A 17649-nucleotide genomic window follows, 5' to 3' on the forward strand; every position below is an offset into this window, starting at 1 on the left:
AACATAGACTTCTAAGGCTGGAAAGGACTTTGAGATTTCTCCTAGTGATGACCTCAACTGCTCCATAATAATAATTAACTTATATTACTAGAAGTTTTCCAGGAAAAAGATGAAGCTAATTCATTGTGCTTCAGGTTATCTGAAATGTAAAGTAGTTCAGTCCTTATTACATTGGAGATTTCCTAGGACAAACACAACAACAAAATCATGCCATTTACATGTAATTCAAGTCAGATGATCACAGATTTAAAACTTGAAGGGATTTCTTTGGCAATCTCGTCTAACCTATGAGGAAGCTGAGACCACACTACAGTAGGATTTTAAGTGACTTGTCCAAAGTCACACAGGTTGTAAGCATTGGAGGTGGTATTTGAACACAAGGCCTCTGATTATCAAGCCACTGCTCTTTGCACTTGACCATGAAGCCATCCAGAAGAATATTATGTAGGTTTAATGTAAGAAACTGAGACTTTTGTTTTTGTCTCTATATGTGTTAGATTTCTACCTCTCATACCATTTGGGAGGTAGAAAAATAGATTCAGCTAAGGAAAAAAACAGCTAATATCTTATAAATCTAAAATTAACATCTAAGTTTTATGACTTCTTATAGGTAGAATTAATCTATATATATTTTCTGAATTCAATATAATATGCAATTAAAAAATAAATGAAACAGAAATTGCACATCCAAATGAGTATATTTCTTTTGTCCATCTTGCTCATTGCTCCCTTACCTCACCTCAGAGTTTAGTACCTTACAATATAGCTTTTATAGTCTGTTTTGCCATTCAATGTTGCGGTGATACTAATTGTACTTTGTAGGTGATGCTTATTGTAATAAAAATAACAATAATAATAATGGCGTCTTTGTTGGATCTAGGACTCACAACCATATAAGAAGTTTGATATGACCTCATCTGTGAAGATCTTCAAATTGGATTGCTACTTGGATGCCATATTTTCATCTCCTTAAAGGACATTTATTTTTCTTATTGATTTGATATTCTTTTTTTCTGGTTATTATGTGCTTACTATAGGATAGAGTAGCAGATTTTGTTGGCAATGTTTTACTGTTTAATTCTGACAAAAGTCTTTGGGGCTAGGATTTCTTTGGTGCTGATTGGTACTTGCCCTCAGGTGTCTTTGGGTTTACCAGTCTGTGTTAGTTGTGCACTGTTACTACTGCATGATAATACATGACTGGTGTACATGTCAGGTATGTTTTCAGAGTCCTGTGAAGTACAGCAGCCACTCTATGATAGTGTGGCACAATTGATTATGAAACATCTGACCCAATTCCCATCAGAAGTGGAACAAAGCAGAGTTGCACAAGGAATATAGTTTTATTGAATTGTTTTTATGTAGCTGTACCCAAAGATTCCTTGTTGGAACCTTGCAACTTATGTTAGAATATTGTATATGTTTCCAGGCCTCAGGGAAACAACTCAAGAGGCAAGTAAATATGATAAAAAGGCTTTGTGACAATTTTCCAATATTCATGTTGGTCAAAGTTCACTTATAGAGAAGATTTTTTTAAAATGTAGATTTAACTTTCGTGTAAATCATGTTGCAGAGTTTTAGTTCATCACTGTAAAAAGAGGGATTTATATGGAATGTGCTTAATGTGTAATGTTTCAGAAATCCTAGTACCTTTTCTAGAGTACTGAATTTTCATTATTTTGCCTATTGTTTCTCTACTTCTGTCATTGTCTAACAGACTGTGCTTCGTAGAAATGTGTATCTCTTTAGGTGTTTATCTCTCTCCATTTCTTAATTTGTTAATTGAAACTCCAAATCCAGCCACAATAGGATAGGTACTTGCCAAGAAAAACTGGGCTTCTGGAATACTCAATAGTAATAAAATATTATAACCGAAACAATGGCCTCATTCCTGTTGCCCATCCTCTAACTTAGTGCAAGTTAGATATGTAGTCTGTATCTGTTCTTCCCATTAGTTCTGCATTTGTTTTAGGTATTTTAAAGAATTTATTGTAAGAATTTAAAGATAATGTTTTCAGTGTTTGAGTTTTGTGGTTATTATCTTTCCTTATGAAGCCAATTGCTCAAGACAAGCTTGCAAATCTACCTTTGTAAAGTGCTGGATTTGCAATAAGTGTTCAAGTTGCATACTACTTGAAAAGTAATCCCCTTGATGCTTGCTACATTTTGTCTTTTAAAAATAATCTCCTTAAATCCTTTTTCATAATTTCTCTATCCATAACTCTTTCTCTTAATACACTTAAGCAAAGCTTTGTATGTAACATACTGTGGATGCCAGAATTGTCTTATCTTCTCAGAGTTCTTGGTTTCCTGTATTCTGGAGAGAGGAAGAAATAGTCAGTTTAATGCTTATTTGGAAGAGAGTGCAACAGGAACACTTGACTTCTTTTTTTTTTTTTAATGTGCTAATGCTGTGAATAAACCCTAACTCGGATCTCATACCCATTTCTCTGTGTGTAATTAGGAACACATTGATTCTGATTGCAGCCAGCAGCCAGTCACTGTTGCCCTTTTCTGCTTGTGACCCCTGATCCCAGTGACCTTTCCTGGGGTTAGTCTTAGGCCCTTTTCATTGGGATGGGGTTGAAGTGGCTCATGTGGAGTTGATTATTTCCTTGCTCGTCTGGCCTTCTTGGTGCCATAATTCCAAGTCACTTCCATTTTCTTTTCCTGCTTTTGGCTCTCCAGAGTGAAAGGAAATACTTTTGCTGACCAAAGGATCAGTTTGTATGTGGCTGACTTGATCAAGACCAGAAGTTGGGGGAAGGGCATTGAAGCCTGTAGGTGCGACATTTTCTTTAAAGGTTGATGTGAATGATTGAGAGATCATTAAGTGTTTTTGAAAAATAGGTACTTGAGAAGTGATTTCAAAAGCTGCTCTTTAAATTGAGAGGGGTCTGAATTCTGGTAAGGTGTGGTATTGAGCTATTGACAGTAGGCTGTGGGGGGTATATTTTATACCCAACAGCTGTGCTTTTATAAGATAGATAGGTGTTTCCCCACTAACTGAGCTGTGTGGTATGCCAAGGAATAAGTCAGTGTCAATTGCATAACTACCTTAAAGGATTTCTTAGCTTCTAAAAGTACTAAGAATAGCCCTTGGAGGTTAGCATTTTACTATTAGGCAGTATATCTGTTGCTACTGGACTTCTAATCACCTCCTCCCTCCCCTAACTGTCCCCAATAAAATGAGGGAAGGATGTGTACCAGCTGTTACCCTCATTTTGCCAGACCCCATGTGGGCAGGATGAAGATAGTCACTGATCAAAGGCTCCGGTGATCATGGAGGAGTCAACAGCTAAAGGAATGTGTCTGATTACTTTCTCTTACAACCCTAGACTCCAGGACCTTTTAAAGGTGTCTGGGTGTGAAATTTAATGATATTGCTCAGCTTACTTAAATAAAGCCTGAGTGTTTGGTTTCATCCCTGGGCCATTATTTGTTGTCATGAAGGTCTTAAACTATTTTTCATGTGAGCAACTGTACCTTGAATATGAAAAACAAATAAAAAATAAATTGCTAAGTACTTAAAATTTTTTCTCATTAGTGGGTTCTTCCTTTAGATAGCTTTCTTCCTTCATTTTTAATTGACAAATTTTGTTTTGTCACATTGTACAAAACCCCAGTATACTCATTTAAACTCCCAAAACGTATAATCTCCTTAAATGTTAAGCACAGCAGATTCCAACTGATAATACATACAACCTTATGCAAGTTAGTATCAATGTTGTTAATCTGTTTTTGTAGTCATTTAAAGTGCTTTTTATTTATATATTTATAGCAGTTGTATATAATGTTCTCTTGGTTCTGTTTTGTTCATTTTGCATCACAGAACTGTCCCTATTTCTTTGAATTTTTCACATTTGTTATAGCTAGGTTATGTCTTAAAAATTGCCTTGCTACCATGTCTGATATAAAACAAAAGACCTGTTCATACCAAACAAGGGAACCATGAAAAAACTTTATTACATGTGAAGAAAGCCAGTTTTATTTATTTTTTTATGTAGTTAAACATCTATTTACTAGCTTTGGAGAAGATATTATCAAATTATCTGCCTTCTGGGAGTTTACTGTATAGTTATTAGGGGCACATAACACATAGAACGACTGCAAAGTAATAACAAAACAATATATGAATAAATGGAAAATTAATATAGAATAAGGAGTTCAAATTGGGTCTCAGATACATGATACTCACTAGCTATGTCACCCTGGGCAAGTCACTTCACCCCGAGTGCCTCAGGGTTAGGGGTGGGGGGTGTGGGGGTGGGGGGTGGGGAGACAGATAAGGGAGGGAGGAAAGCAAAAAACTGAGGATTGGAGGGATTGGAGATAATGGTGAAAATCTTAGTGGTTGTAAGGCTTAGGGAAAAATAGAATGATAAAAGAAGTAGTCAACAATAGTAAACATTAAGTGCCAGGAACTGTGCTAAATGCGGGGAATACAGATAATAATAAGAAAGACCATCCTTGCCTTCAAGGAGTTTATAGTCTGATGAGGAAAGACTGTACACAAAAGGAAGCTGGGGGTGGGATGGGGTGGAGTGTTACTAGAGGGTACCAGATGAGGACATAATGTTCAATAAGCTGAACCAAGCAGAGAAGCTGATGGGAAATAGAAAGATGGCTGGAAAATTCTGAGCCCTCTAAAATGGAAGGCTTTGGGAGGAGCTTTTTTCTTTTTTTGCCTTATCCTCCAGCCCTCTAGTCAGAAGGGAGAAGCAACCAAGGGTACTGAGGAGGTGTTGAATATCAAAGCCAAAGCAATCTCTAAGAAGATGGGATTTCTGGTGATAGCTTATCCTGTGGAAAGCATTGGGTTCATAGAGTCAAAACCAAGCAAAGCAGCTGGTGGGAAATAGAGAGATGGCTGAAAAAATTCTGAGCCCTCTATAAAAGGAGTCTTTGGGAGTTTTTTGCTCTGCTCTCCAGCCGCCCCCAATTAAAAGGGAGAGAATACTTGTGGGTAAAGGTTATGACCACCTTTTAGCTGAGGTGGAGTAGAGAGGTCATGAGAACTGAATAGGTTGAGTAACTTGGAAATTAGGGTTTTTGAGGCAGGTTATTTACTTGTTGAGGGAGCATCAGTATGTTTGTTGAAGTCCTCTAGTATAAGAGCAGGATTTGGCAGACTTCTGTGTGTGTGAGCCAGGCAGTGAACTCATTGAAGAAGGATAGAGAATGCTCTGGGGGTTCAGTAGATAATGGTCATCAGGCTCTGAATTAGGTGATAAATTTAAATAACAAGAACCTTAGAAAAAAGAGGGGTTGCCAAGTGATAATGGTGAAGGAAAATATGGAAATGGCAATGGGGAGCAAGGCATATTCTAAAAGTGAGAATCAAAATTTGGCAAAAAAAAATGCTAAGACATTGTGCTTCTAGAGATTTTCACAGAATTGTTCAATACTGATTAATTCCAATGTTGGATCACAAAGAATATAAAATTGGGATTTGAATCAAGGTACCAGAGTCATAACTAGAAATTTTGTCATAAAGAAAAACAGTTGAGGAGAATGTGGTATAGTGCAGAAAATAGACCATTTTTGGATATAGTTGGGTTAAGAGAGAAAATGTCCCACTCCCCAGAGGGAGAAAACAGAGCTTCTTTGAAATTGGGCAGAGGAAATAGGAGGATCTTGGAAGAGTAGTGACATAGAATTGGGTCCTAGGGGTGTTGGTCTAGGCCAAATAAGAGACTAAAGTCATTGTGTTCTGTTCAGGCCAGTAGAAGACTGCATGGTATAGAGATGGCAATCAACTGGTTTTGGTGCCTAAATATTACCTAATTTAATAAAGAATTCCTAGGGATAGGGTCTGGACCTGTGATTTTATTGGTATAAGAAACTTCTGGATGAAGAAACTCCCTCTACCAACTCAAGTCAGAGCCTTTTTGGCAACTTACAGTTTTAGAGAGTTACCCATGGCATTGAGATATGTAATTTGGTTATAGAATTTTTTTTTCAGTTACTGAAGACATTTCCCCACTTCTTACCCATTGACACAATCTATTTAGAAATAAATTATATTCCTTTATTCAAATTCCCTTATGCTTTTCTTTAGTAGGGAAATGATTCTTCTGTGTTAAGTATATTTTCTGTTGTTCTTTAAAAGGAAATTAATTCAATTAAAAAATTCATGCTTTTGAAAAATTATATTGCACCAGAGGTGGTTTGTGTTCATAAATTAATCCTGCTTATTTCCTAAGCCTAAAAAAAAATGAAAGGAAGGGTTAATGTAAGGTCAATGATTCAGAAAGAGAACAGCTATCATCCTTTGTGAAAGCAAAGGCATTGCTTCAAACCAAAGGAATTAAATCTAGACATTCAGGAAAAGCTTTTCCCAAAGGGTTTTTCATGACAACATAGTGGAAAGAGGTTATAAAAGCACTAGGTTCACAACCTGAACAGTAAGTTAAGTAAACTTTAGGGTAGTATTTCCCATCTAATTCCAAGTCTCAGGTTTTCTTTTCTTCTTTCTACAGAAGACTCTCTAAGTCTAGAGATCTTTATAAAACTACATGAATAAAAAAAATTTGAACCTTTTATTTCATTGGTATGCAAAGCTCCTTTGGTGGAAACTTCCTCTACTGATGCAGATAAGCAAGTGACGACTAGGTTTTTATGCTTTTAGAAAGTTGGTAGGGGCAGCTAGGTGGTGCAGTGGATAGAGCACCAGCCCTGGATTCAGGAGGACCTGAGTTCAAATCCAGCCTCAGACACAGAACACTTGTGAGCTGTGTGACCCAGGGCAAGTCACTTAACCCCATTGCCTAGCAAAAAAAGAAAGAAAGTTGCTGGAGGAAGTGTGGAAAGATACTTTTACTCACACAGCCAGTGTGTGTCAGAGAAAGGCCCCGAACCTAGCTTTTCCTAACTACATGACCCATTAACCGTAACTGTGCATTGTTTCTATTAAAAAATGGCAGATTGCCTTCTATGTAGGTGGCTTAAAGAAGACTGTAACTTAAACACACCATTTGAAGTAATGGCTTTGTCTTAAAAATTTTAACGTAGTAGGGGAAATATTCTATACTTGGGGGCGATATTACATCTAGCTATCACATTTTCTTGTTTCTTACAGGTGCATAAAGGATAGTATTTCCTCCTAGGTGCCTGTGAGTATAGTGACAATTCTAAAAACCTTCTCTAGCTTTTTTCTTTGTCACACTCAGAACTACACAGAAAAGTATTGCAACTATATAATGGCTACTAGTTTGGAGTGAGAGGCTAAAAGCATGGCCCAAAATTCTGTTCTCTTGCGTGAAGTGGATAATCAAATATATTTTTCAATTATCTAGATTACTGTAGATTATCATTATTTGTCCTGTATTTCAGATATCACACAGGCTGCAAGTCACACATTATCTGAGGCTGAGGATTTTCTTGATCAGTCTCACCCCTGCTCTTCATTCTCCCCAGTTAGTTGTTTCTATTGTTGGTCTGGACTACTAGGTGGTACAGTGGTAGAGTGCCAAGCCTAGAGTCAGGAAGACCTGAATTCAAATCTGGCCTCAGATACTTACTAGCTGTGTGACCCTGGACAAGTCACTTAACCCTGTTTGCCTCAGTTTTCTCATATGTAAAATGAGCTGGAGAAATGTCTTTGCCATAAAAACCCCAAATTGGGGTCATGAAGAGTTGGTGATGACAACAACAGTAACATTGCTGGTTTAGGGAGTCAATTAGGTGGTACAGCAGATAGAGCTAGGAGTTAGAATCAGTTAAGACTTAAGTTCAAAGCCAGCCTTTGTCAATAGCTGTGTGACCTTGGACAAGTCACTTAACTTCTCTGTCTCAGTTTTCTCATTTGTAAAGGGGATAATAATAGCATCTTCCTCTCAACATTGTGAGGACAAAATGAGTTAACATAGGTAAAATGCTTTGCAAACCTTCAAGTGTTATATAAAAACTCTCAATGATAATGATAGAGACTGAGGAAAAATAAAGGTATTTGGGGTTGTGTATGTTACACCAGTAACAAAAGCAGTGGATAAAAGAAAGTACTAAAAATAATGGTATTTCATTAGAATTCGATTTTAGTGTGGTGATGGAAATTTGTAAACATATATAGTTTTCTAAGTTGTTGTTTTGAAACAGTTGCCTTCAAAATTTTTCATGAAGTGTCAGCAGCTTTTTGAGTATTAACACATATATATGTATATATATATTTTAGAAAAACTTATGTCCAGTCATGAAATCTGTGAATATGCATGGAATAAATTGAAACCATGCTGTGTAACTTATCACCAGTGACTTTTTACCCCATTTCATCAAGGGCTCTGGGTAAAGAGCAGAGGTCTTATGTCAAGGGTGGTTACTCTGTAATTGGAGGTTCTGAGTTTCACAAGGCTTAAGGGACTGTAACTGGAAATGTCTTCTTCTGCCACCCTGATTTATCTTTTTTTATAATATCATCCCTATTCACCTAATCTAGTGCTTGGATTTGAAAGGAATTCAGTTGGCCCTCTCAATTTGGATTTCAGGATAAAAGTTACTTTATTCTGTATTAAACATATAAGTTTATTTCTTTAAAATTTTTCAAACTTTTATTTATTTGTACATTGTTTTTTCTTTTCCTCACTTCTCCCCATTGGGGAAACAAAACAAAAGAAAATAAAATCCTTGTAACAAATAAGCATAGTCAAGCAAAACAAATTTCCACATTGGCTGTGTCCAAAAATTGTATCTCATTCTGAATCTTGAATCTGTCACCTCTCTGTCAGATGTCATCAGTCCTCAGGAATCGTGATTGGTTATTACATTGTTCAGAGTTCCTGAGTCTTTCAAAGTTGTTTGTCTTTACAATGTTGTTATGATAGAAATTGTTCTCCTTTTTCTGATTATTTTACTCTGCATAAATTCATGAAGTCTTCCTTGGTTTCTCTGAAACTGTCCCTTTCATCACTTCTTATAATGCAATAATATTCCATTACATGCATATACCATAATTTGTTTAGCCATTCTCTGATAAATGTTTATTTACACCTTTTATTTCCAGTTCTTTGCTATAACGAAAAGAACTGCTATAAATATTTTTATATGTAAGGATCCCTTCCTTCTTTCTTGGATCTCTTTGGGATATAAGCCTAGTGATGTTATTGTTGGGTCAAAGGAAATTCACAATTTTGTAATTTGGGGAGCATAGTTTCATATTTCTCTTCACGATGACTGGACCAATTCACAGCTCCACCAACAGTGTTGTTTTCCTGTGGCCCTAGGTATTGAGGTAGAACTTCAGAGCTGCTTTAATTTGCATTTCTGTAATTATTAGTGATTTATAGAATTTTAAAAAATATGGCTATTAATAGCTTGGATTTCTTCCTTTGAAAATTGCTTATTCAGGGGCTGCTAGGTGGTGCAGTGGATAGAGCACCGGTCCTGGAGTCAGGAGGACCTGAGTTCAAATGCAGTCTCAGACACTTGACACTTACTAGCTGTGTGACCCTGGGCAAGTCACTTAACCTCATTGCCTAGCCAAAAGAAAAAAGAAAAAGAAAGAAAATTGCTTATTCATAGCCTTTGACCATTTCTTAACTGGGGAATAGTTCTTGTTCTTATAAATCTGGGTCAATTTCTGTCAGTACATATTTGTTAAGCACCTACTAGTTCCAGACACTGTGCTAAGCACTGGGAATACAAAAAGAGGCAAAAGACAGCCCACTGTCCTTAAGGAGCTCACAATCTAGTTCCTTTTATATATCTTGGAAATGAGATTTTTATGAGAGGAATTTGCTCCAAATATTTTTTCCCAGTTACATGCTTCTCTTCTAATTTTAGTTGCATTGGTTTTATTTCTGTCAAATCTTTTTACTTTTATGTAATCAAAGTTGGCCATTTTATATTTTGTATTTATAGATTTACTTCTCAAGTTCTTATCAATACATATACATATACCTTAACATGTAAAATTCCCAAATATTTATTCCTTCCTATATTTGACTTCTACAGCTAGGTTTTCATTCTGGAATTGGGAATTCATCTACCCTTGCAGGGCCCTCATTGGATAGCTGAACATTCATTCAACACCTCTTTATTAAGTACCTAGAAGCCTGGAGGAGATACAAAGGTAATTAAGGCATAGTCCTTGTTTTTATGTAGGTCCGGATTTAGCAAGGATAATGTGACACCAACTCAAATGTTAAGTAACTAAAATAATTATAATGCAGGAAATACTACATAGTGTCTCAAAAGTCTTAGTGCAGGCTTTAAGTTTTAGGTGCTCAAGTAAGTTTTAGTAGCTTAAAACTGCACTAAGACTTTTGAGACACTATGTATGAGATATACAGTTCTGTTGACACCTGAGGAAGGAAGGATCATTTCTGGTTGGGCAATCAGTTCATGGAGTAGTTCTATCTACTTAAAACTTCCCTAGAGCAAGGACCATGTCTTATCTAAACTTAATCTAACATCACACTATGGAGCATATATTAGGCACTTAAATGTTTATTGTATGGTGAGGAAAGAATATTCATAGTTCCTCGACCTGTGACCTTGGTTGAGTAAAAGGCACTCTTTCTAGACCTTAGTTTCCTCATCTGTTAAAGGAGGGGGTTGGACTAGATCAGAAGTGCCAAATAGGTGGCCCATAACACTTCCAACTGCAGCCTGAATTAGATTAAAATGTAGTTCCTAGCTGATTTTAGTGTGGTGATGTATTGATAAAAAAAAGAAATTTATGTACATGTATCGTTTTCTAAGTCAATATACAGATCCTTATGGACAATTTAATGGCCCCTGTTTCTATTTCTGTTTGAAAGGTCCTTTCTCAAAGGTGCTTTCTGGGTATAAATCTGTGTGTGCTATCTTTATAACTCCCAAACTACTTTCATATTGACCCCCTTTTCCCTCTATTTACAAATCCATTCTTTCTGAAATTTTCCAAAAGATTTTAACATAATATTTAGCTTTGAAAAGGTAACATCATCTTTAGCTAGAGAAGGCTTCTGATTGTGTTTCAGCATATATGTATATACTTCACACTTTCATTTATTTCCTAGATTCCTGACAAGACGATCTCTTTTTTCTACCTTATCATTGAGTCATTTTGGGAAGAATAGTATTGTTTTGGTACTCATAGTACCATGCACCTTGGTTTGTCATTACCTTCTGAGAAGTGCACTGAATGTTTAGATTGTGGTGTCTGATAAAGCATCATGTTTGGATGGGTTTTGCTGTAATCCTAAAGGGCTTGAGATTCCTTCCTATGGCTATAGATGATCTCAAAGGTCCTTTCTGGGTATAAATCTGTATGAGATATTTTTATAACTTCCAAACTTCTGTCACTGGAAGCAGTAGTTCTCCTCTGGTCCCTATTTCTTATCCCTGGCCTAATCTGACTTTTACTTTGTGATGAACTTTCTTTGCTATGGAATCTTTGTGTACCTTGACATCCCACTCAGTTAATTCAACAGACATAGGAACAAAAGTAAAACAGTCCCTGCCCTCAAAGAGCATATTCTACTGTGTTAAACCTTTATATTTCTCTAATTATACTCTTTCCCATCCAAAGATCTGTATTTCCCTTTGGAGTCTTGTTTCCAGGGTTCAAAGGTCAAGAGATCAACTCTTAAAATAGCTAAAGCTGTTACCGCAGATAATCTCAAGCATTGGTCCCAGCAGAGGGGAAAGTATACACTTAGCTGCATGTAAAACTGGGGTGGGAGTATTTTTGCTACATAATATTATGGTCAGATGTCAAACTCTAAACTGGAAGTGAATTGGCTAAAGCTCAAATATAGTTTAATAATAATAATATGATAATAGCTCACATTTAACATAGTACCTACTATATGCCTGGCACCGTGCTAAAAGCCCTTTACAAATATCTCATTTTGTCCTAACAACAACCTTGTGAAGTCGGTGCTGTTATTTCCCCTATTTTATAGTTGAGGAAACTGAGGCAAACAAGTTAAATGACTTGCCCAAGGTCAAACAGTGTCTGAGGCAGGATTTGAACTCAGTTGTTCTTGACTCAAGGTTTGATAAAATGCTTAGAATTGATGAAATTAAAATACTAAATTTTATTTTGCTTTGTGACTGAAATAGTTTGCGTACTACTTTTGTTAGAATGGGATTAACAAGCTTTTAAAAATGGTGTGCCACAATCTGAAATAATTTCTTTGAGTTTTGTGCCTGTACCATGACATAGCTTTTCTGTTTGGAGGGTTATAGTAAGAGGATGTGTGCACTGACAATATCACAAAGTCAGTCAGTAAACAAGCATTTATTAAACACTAACTATGTGCCAGGCACTGTATTAAATGATGGAGACATAAATACAAGTAAAAAGAAAGATATTCCCTGCCCTCAAGGAGCTTACATTCTAATTGAGGAATACAAAACATAAAAGGGGAGCTGAAAAGGAGGGGCAGTGTTACTGAAGGAAGAGGAATGGGACTGGAGAGGTACCTGTGAGGAGTTCAGAGCATGAAGGATGGCTAGTCAGGACCCTTACCCAAAATGGAGGTTCTGGGAAGAATTTACCAGTGGGGGAAGGGACCTACTGGGGAGGTGGTTGGAGGAGGCAGCTGAGGCCTGTTGGAGAAGAAATTATCATTGCCTCCTCATTAGTGAAAAGTACCCTATGGGAGATGGAGCTTGTTCACTCTTCTTGTGTTTGAGGATGACTGATTAATCACAGAATTTTCAACCAAAGTATTATGAGAAGAACAACACTTGATCGATGGTTTTTAGTACTATTTCCCCCCTAAAATCTGGATTACACTTGTTGGATATATTGTAGAGGGGATTCTTGTTCAGGTATGGGTTGGTCTTAGGTCTCTTTCAATTCTCAGATTCTGTGAGTCTGATTCGGATGAAATCTAAACGATTAAATAACAAGGCTCATGCCAGAAGAATGTAAGCTACTTGAGAGCAGGACCTCTTCTCATTTTTGTCTTTCTACTGCTCTCCTTCTTTTTCTCCCCCTCTCCCAGTGCCTAGTAAAATTCCTGTCATCTAGTAGGTCTTTAATAAATGCTTTTTAAAAAATTGAATGTTCAAGTTGTTCTAAAAGGAAGGTGGCATTGATTTTACTCCCAATGAGATATTTGTTAAATAAGATTTCCTTTTTCCCTTCTCCTTCGACTCCACTAATTTTTTGATAATTATGGTGATTAAAAAAAAATATGTATTTGACTACAAGAGTAGTGACCCACCATAGAATGATGTGTCAGCTTGTTTTTCTGGTAGTGGGAATAGATTTACACTGATCTATCCCTGCACTGCTCTAATTCACCTTTTTGAGCAATGATAAGTTTTGTGCTTAGGATCATAGATTTAGAGCTGAAGGAGACCTTAGGTTATCGAGTCCAATTTCCTAATTGTACAAATGAGGAAACTGAGACCCAAGGAGATTAACCTGTCTGGGGTTACAAACATCAGAGGCAGAATTCGAACCTGAGTTCCCTGATTTTTAATTCAACATGCTTTTTGATTATATTATGCTGCTTCCCCAAGGGGTGTCATCTGTGGCTGTGGAATACAGCAAAGTCAATTGACTTATGTACCAGTGACCTTGACTTTGGTTTCATTGGCTCTTGTTGGGCTGATCTAGCCATCCATGGACAAGTCTTGGGAAGTCAGCAAGTATTTAGTAAGTGCTTACTTCAGATTTTCCAATGAGTTATTAGTAGAAGAATCTCAGAGTATGAGTGAGAGATTGGGTTGTGATCTCTACCATTGTGGAGAGTAACAATATGAATGCAATCACAAATACATTGAAATATCAAACTTACTATATGTTGATGTTAGTTTTATCAGTGTCTCCAAAATCAGATAGGAATATCTATAATGTATTTATATTGACATCTGAAACAGAGAACCCATAAAGAATAGGTTAAAAGTAGGTCAGTAAAAGTATTCTTATAGGATGTTATCTAGATAGTAATAATGGCCTGGTAATAATGAACTCTGCCTTGGTTTTAAAGGGCAGCTGCAGTGGAACTCAGTAGCTCATATGCTGGGGTAAAGTTGATACTGAATGTATGTTTCATTGCTTTTTATAAATAAATAGTGAGTAAAGATTTGGCAAAAGGAAGAAAAGGATCCCTAACCCCCAACCCTTTGAGGGAAGTATCTCCGGTTAACAAGTTATTTGAATGTTTACTTTTGTCCTGAATCCTTACTAGTGCTGTGGCAGTACTTGCCCTTGAACTGAGTGAGAATTCAAATAAACTGAAGAAATTTTTGCACAGCTGGCTCCTTCTGCCAACTGAGTGTTACCAAAAATATCTTTTCTTGCTCACTGAAAAGGTCAGTTGGAGAATTTCTTAAAAGACTTGTGAGATACCTAATATTTTGAACTAAATATGAGCCTACAATACAACTTTTCTAGCCTTATGTGGATCTTTTTTATGTAAAATGAAAATGTATTGTTTTGTTGAGGGTTCAAGGATCTTGGTAATACTTGTGACTTTTAGAAAGTAATGCTTAAGTGAATCCTTTCTTCCATCTTCTTCGTACTGTTAAATTGCCTAAGTAATAATACCATTTAGGGATTATGTCAAGTATGACAAAGGATGAACAACAACAATTAAGTATGTTATGTCAAGTATATAACTTATTGTATCAAGTATAAGTATTTTTCTTAAGAGTATAGGGCAGATATTCATACCCATTTATAAATCTTGAGCTGCTCTAAAATACCATTAAAGAAACTGTATAATTTAAAGTATTCTTCAGTGAACATATTCCTCTTCCAACTCAGCTACCTTGAATGCAGTTAGTCACAAGGGAAATGAGTGAGATGGAGAATAGGTGGATAAATTTAAGAATTCATTACTGCTGCTGAGAACACTTAGAAATACACCTTACTAAGGATGGGCCAGCGATATTATGTTACAGAAGAACAACACAGTATTCATTGTATTTGTCATTATTAATGTATCAAAGCTTTACATCATGATCTTGTATTTTGAATCTACTCAATTCAGTTGCAAGTCCAGTTCTCCATCATCTAACTCTGCAACTATGACTAATTTGGGTGATTGTGAAGGTTGAATTGCTTCATTAAGACCACTGATATGTCAGGATAAATTGCTTGGACACAAAATGGAATCTTAATAATATGAAGAGTTAGTGGAGTTTCTAAAATGCCTAATTTAGTCTCGATAAATTGATTTATGTTGTAGGAGAAGCTGCCTCATTAAGACCCCTGCGTGTGATTCTCTGTAGAGTTACCAAAAAAGATTAAGACTTAGACTATCACTTCTATCTACTTATAGCAAAAAAGATTAAAGATTTTTCTTTTTCTCCTTCATTTGTTTCAGTGTGCCAAGAACTGTGTTTTACTCTGGAAGTCTATTCTATCAGCCCCTGTATTCTGGCGCTATGAATCCAGATCTTGGATCATTACAGACACTGTTATATGTTCCTTTTATGATCCTGTGTTCTTCTGTAAGTTCAGGTAAGCCTGTAGGAATGGTACTAGAGTTTACAGCTAAGGGCTGCTTTGACCCTGGATTGTTTGTGTATGAGCATCCTGTGGCAGAGTGGTGCTGAACTTTTTCAAATATAAGGACCTCCTTTTAATTTCTAAAAATTTTGAGAGCTGTCTTGTATTGGTAATTGTGGTAATATTAATAAACATTGAGAAAGTAATAACAGAAAGTTACCATGAATTCAGTAATGCTTTTAAATGGATTGTTTTAGAAATCACAAAGCATCTGTATCCATTTGAGAAATACTAACACACACATATATGTATATGTTACAATTCTTGTTTTCATATAGATTCCAGGAGTCCTTGAAAAGCTCTGTGGCCTCCTAGGAGTATAGGGTTCCCAGGTGGCACAAGTGCCACCTTCTGTACGAGATCCTTTTATTTGTGAATTTCAGGGATTTCTTTTATTGCTTAAATTTCTAATTTAAATTTTCTTTTACTTAACAAAAATTTATTTTCTCTCCCCACTTCTTCCTGCACCCCAATTAGGAATAAAATTAAAACACTTTTAACAAATATGCATAGTCAAGCCTAACAAATTCTCCCATTGGCCATGTCCAAAAAACATGTCTGTATGTCTCATTCAGTACACTGAGTTCATCACTTCTCTGTTCGAAGGTGGCTAGTATGTTTCAGCATCAGACCTCTGGAACTCTATCTGGTTGGTCCTTGCATTGATCAGAGTTCTTAAGTCTTTCAAAGTTGTTTATCTTTACAGTGTTGTTGTTGTATTAATTGTTCTCCTGGCTCTGCTCACTTCACTTTGTATCAGATCATACAAGCCTTAGCGGGTTTCTTTGAAACCATTCCTTTTCTCATTTCCTGTGATTCACTAGTATTCCAACATAGCCATATGCCATAATTTCCCCAGCTATTTCCCAATTAAGGGACACCCCCTTAGTTTTCAGTTAGAGCTACCACAGAAAGAACTGCTATAAATACAATGTATATATGAGGCCTTTTTCTTTTGGGTTTTTTTTGGGTGTAGGCCTAGTAATAGTACACAGAGTCAAAGAATATGTATGCACAGTTTAATGACTTTTTTTTAGCATAGTTCTAAATTGCTTTCTAGAATGACTGGATTAATTTACAGTTCCATCAAGAGTGCATTAAATAGTAGTGACTGGTTGAATAAAATTCAGTTGATTATTACTAAAGAAAGAATTCTGTGTAGAAACAAGAGTGAGGATTTTTGATGAGGAAAACCCCATGAAATCTCATAGAACTTATGTACCTCTCATACTTTTATCATGTTCTGTTTTGTATGATAGTTGTTTGGTTATGTCTTATCTCCCTTACTAGATAGTGGGTTCCTTTAGGGATATACTCCCTCCCTTACATTTATTAGTATCTAGCACAATACTTTGTACATTGTAGATGGTAATGAATATTTGTTGCATTCTAACATTGTACTTGTTAAATATCAAAGATCGTCATAGCCAGTTTAAAACTGTTGAGCCTTGCCCAGAGAAAACTACCTTCTGGATTCCAGTAGTTCCTCTGCTGGAAAACTAAGGTCTGTCTTCACTGCCTTGTTTCGGTATGGAGATTACCCTGGGCTTTTGAGGGCTATCTCAGCAGGAATGCAAGTTTTAGTAGGTTCTGCCAACCCTGAAGGACTTTGAGCATAGACCCAACAATGTAGTTTGTCCATTGACTGAGAACCAGTATAGCTAAGTTTGGAGAGGCTCATCTTTAGTTGGTTACAACAACTCGTGGTAAATGTTTTGGTCATAGCTATTTGAAAATGAGCCATATTAAGAAGGGAATACCCATACTCTTGATGAAAACCATGGATTCCTTAATGTATTTATGAAATCAGAACTACAGACTCAAGTCAGTGCCAAGATCTTCATTTTTTATTACATCATAGGATCAAAGAATTTTAAACTGGAAAAGGGATGGATCATCTAGTCTTCTGTAAAAGTAGATTCAATAGTTTAATGTTATCTTTTCTCTCTTGTAAGAATTTTGTTTTATTCAGCTTTGCAAAGAAAAAATTTCTGTTCTCCTTACTCCCAACTTGTCTTTGTTAACTTTGCCACATTAGCAAGCAAACTTCTTTCTCCCGTGTTTCTGAAGGAACCTACTTAGTAAATTAAATTATTTGGGAGACAGAAAAGTAATTCCTTCATTTTAGCTACATTTCATTAAAAATTAACTTACTTCATGTTTCACTACAGCTGTTTTTCTTTTTTTATTTTCTT

The 17649-nt window shown here is 36.2% G+C and overlaps 1 protein-coding gene across 5 annotated transcripts in view; it reads left to right on the forward strand.

Moving 5' to 3' along the window:
- Positions 1 to 17649, forward strand: part of CDON (cell adhesion associated, oncogene regulated) — a 112910-nt gene that overhangs the window by 40968 nt on the left and 54293 nt on the right. For 4 of the 5 annotated variants that reach the window (XM_027835242.1, XM_027835244.1, XM_027835245.1 and 1 more), the window contains exon 2: positions 15270 to 15406. In XM_027835242.1, the coding sequence (XP_027691043.1) occupies positions 15331 to 15406 (76 nt within the window). In that variant the 5' untranslated portion in view covers positions 15270 to 15330. Of the gene's footprint in view, positions 1 to 9948; positions 10067 to 15269; positions 15407 to 17649 lie in introns of all 5 variants that reach the window. The other variant, XM_027835243.1, reaches the window with a different exon arrangement.

The sequence above is a fragment of the Vombatus ursinus genome, unplaced genomic scaffold (assembly GCF_900497805.2).
Source record: "Vombatus ursinus unplaced genomic scaffold, bare-nosed wombat genome assembly UNPS02014813.1, whole genome shotgun sequence".
Taxonomy (NCBI): Eukaryota; Metazoa; Chordata; class Mammalia; order Diprotodontia; family Vombatidae; genus Vombatus; species Vombatus ursinus.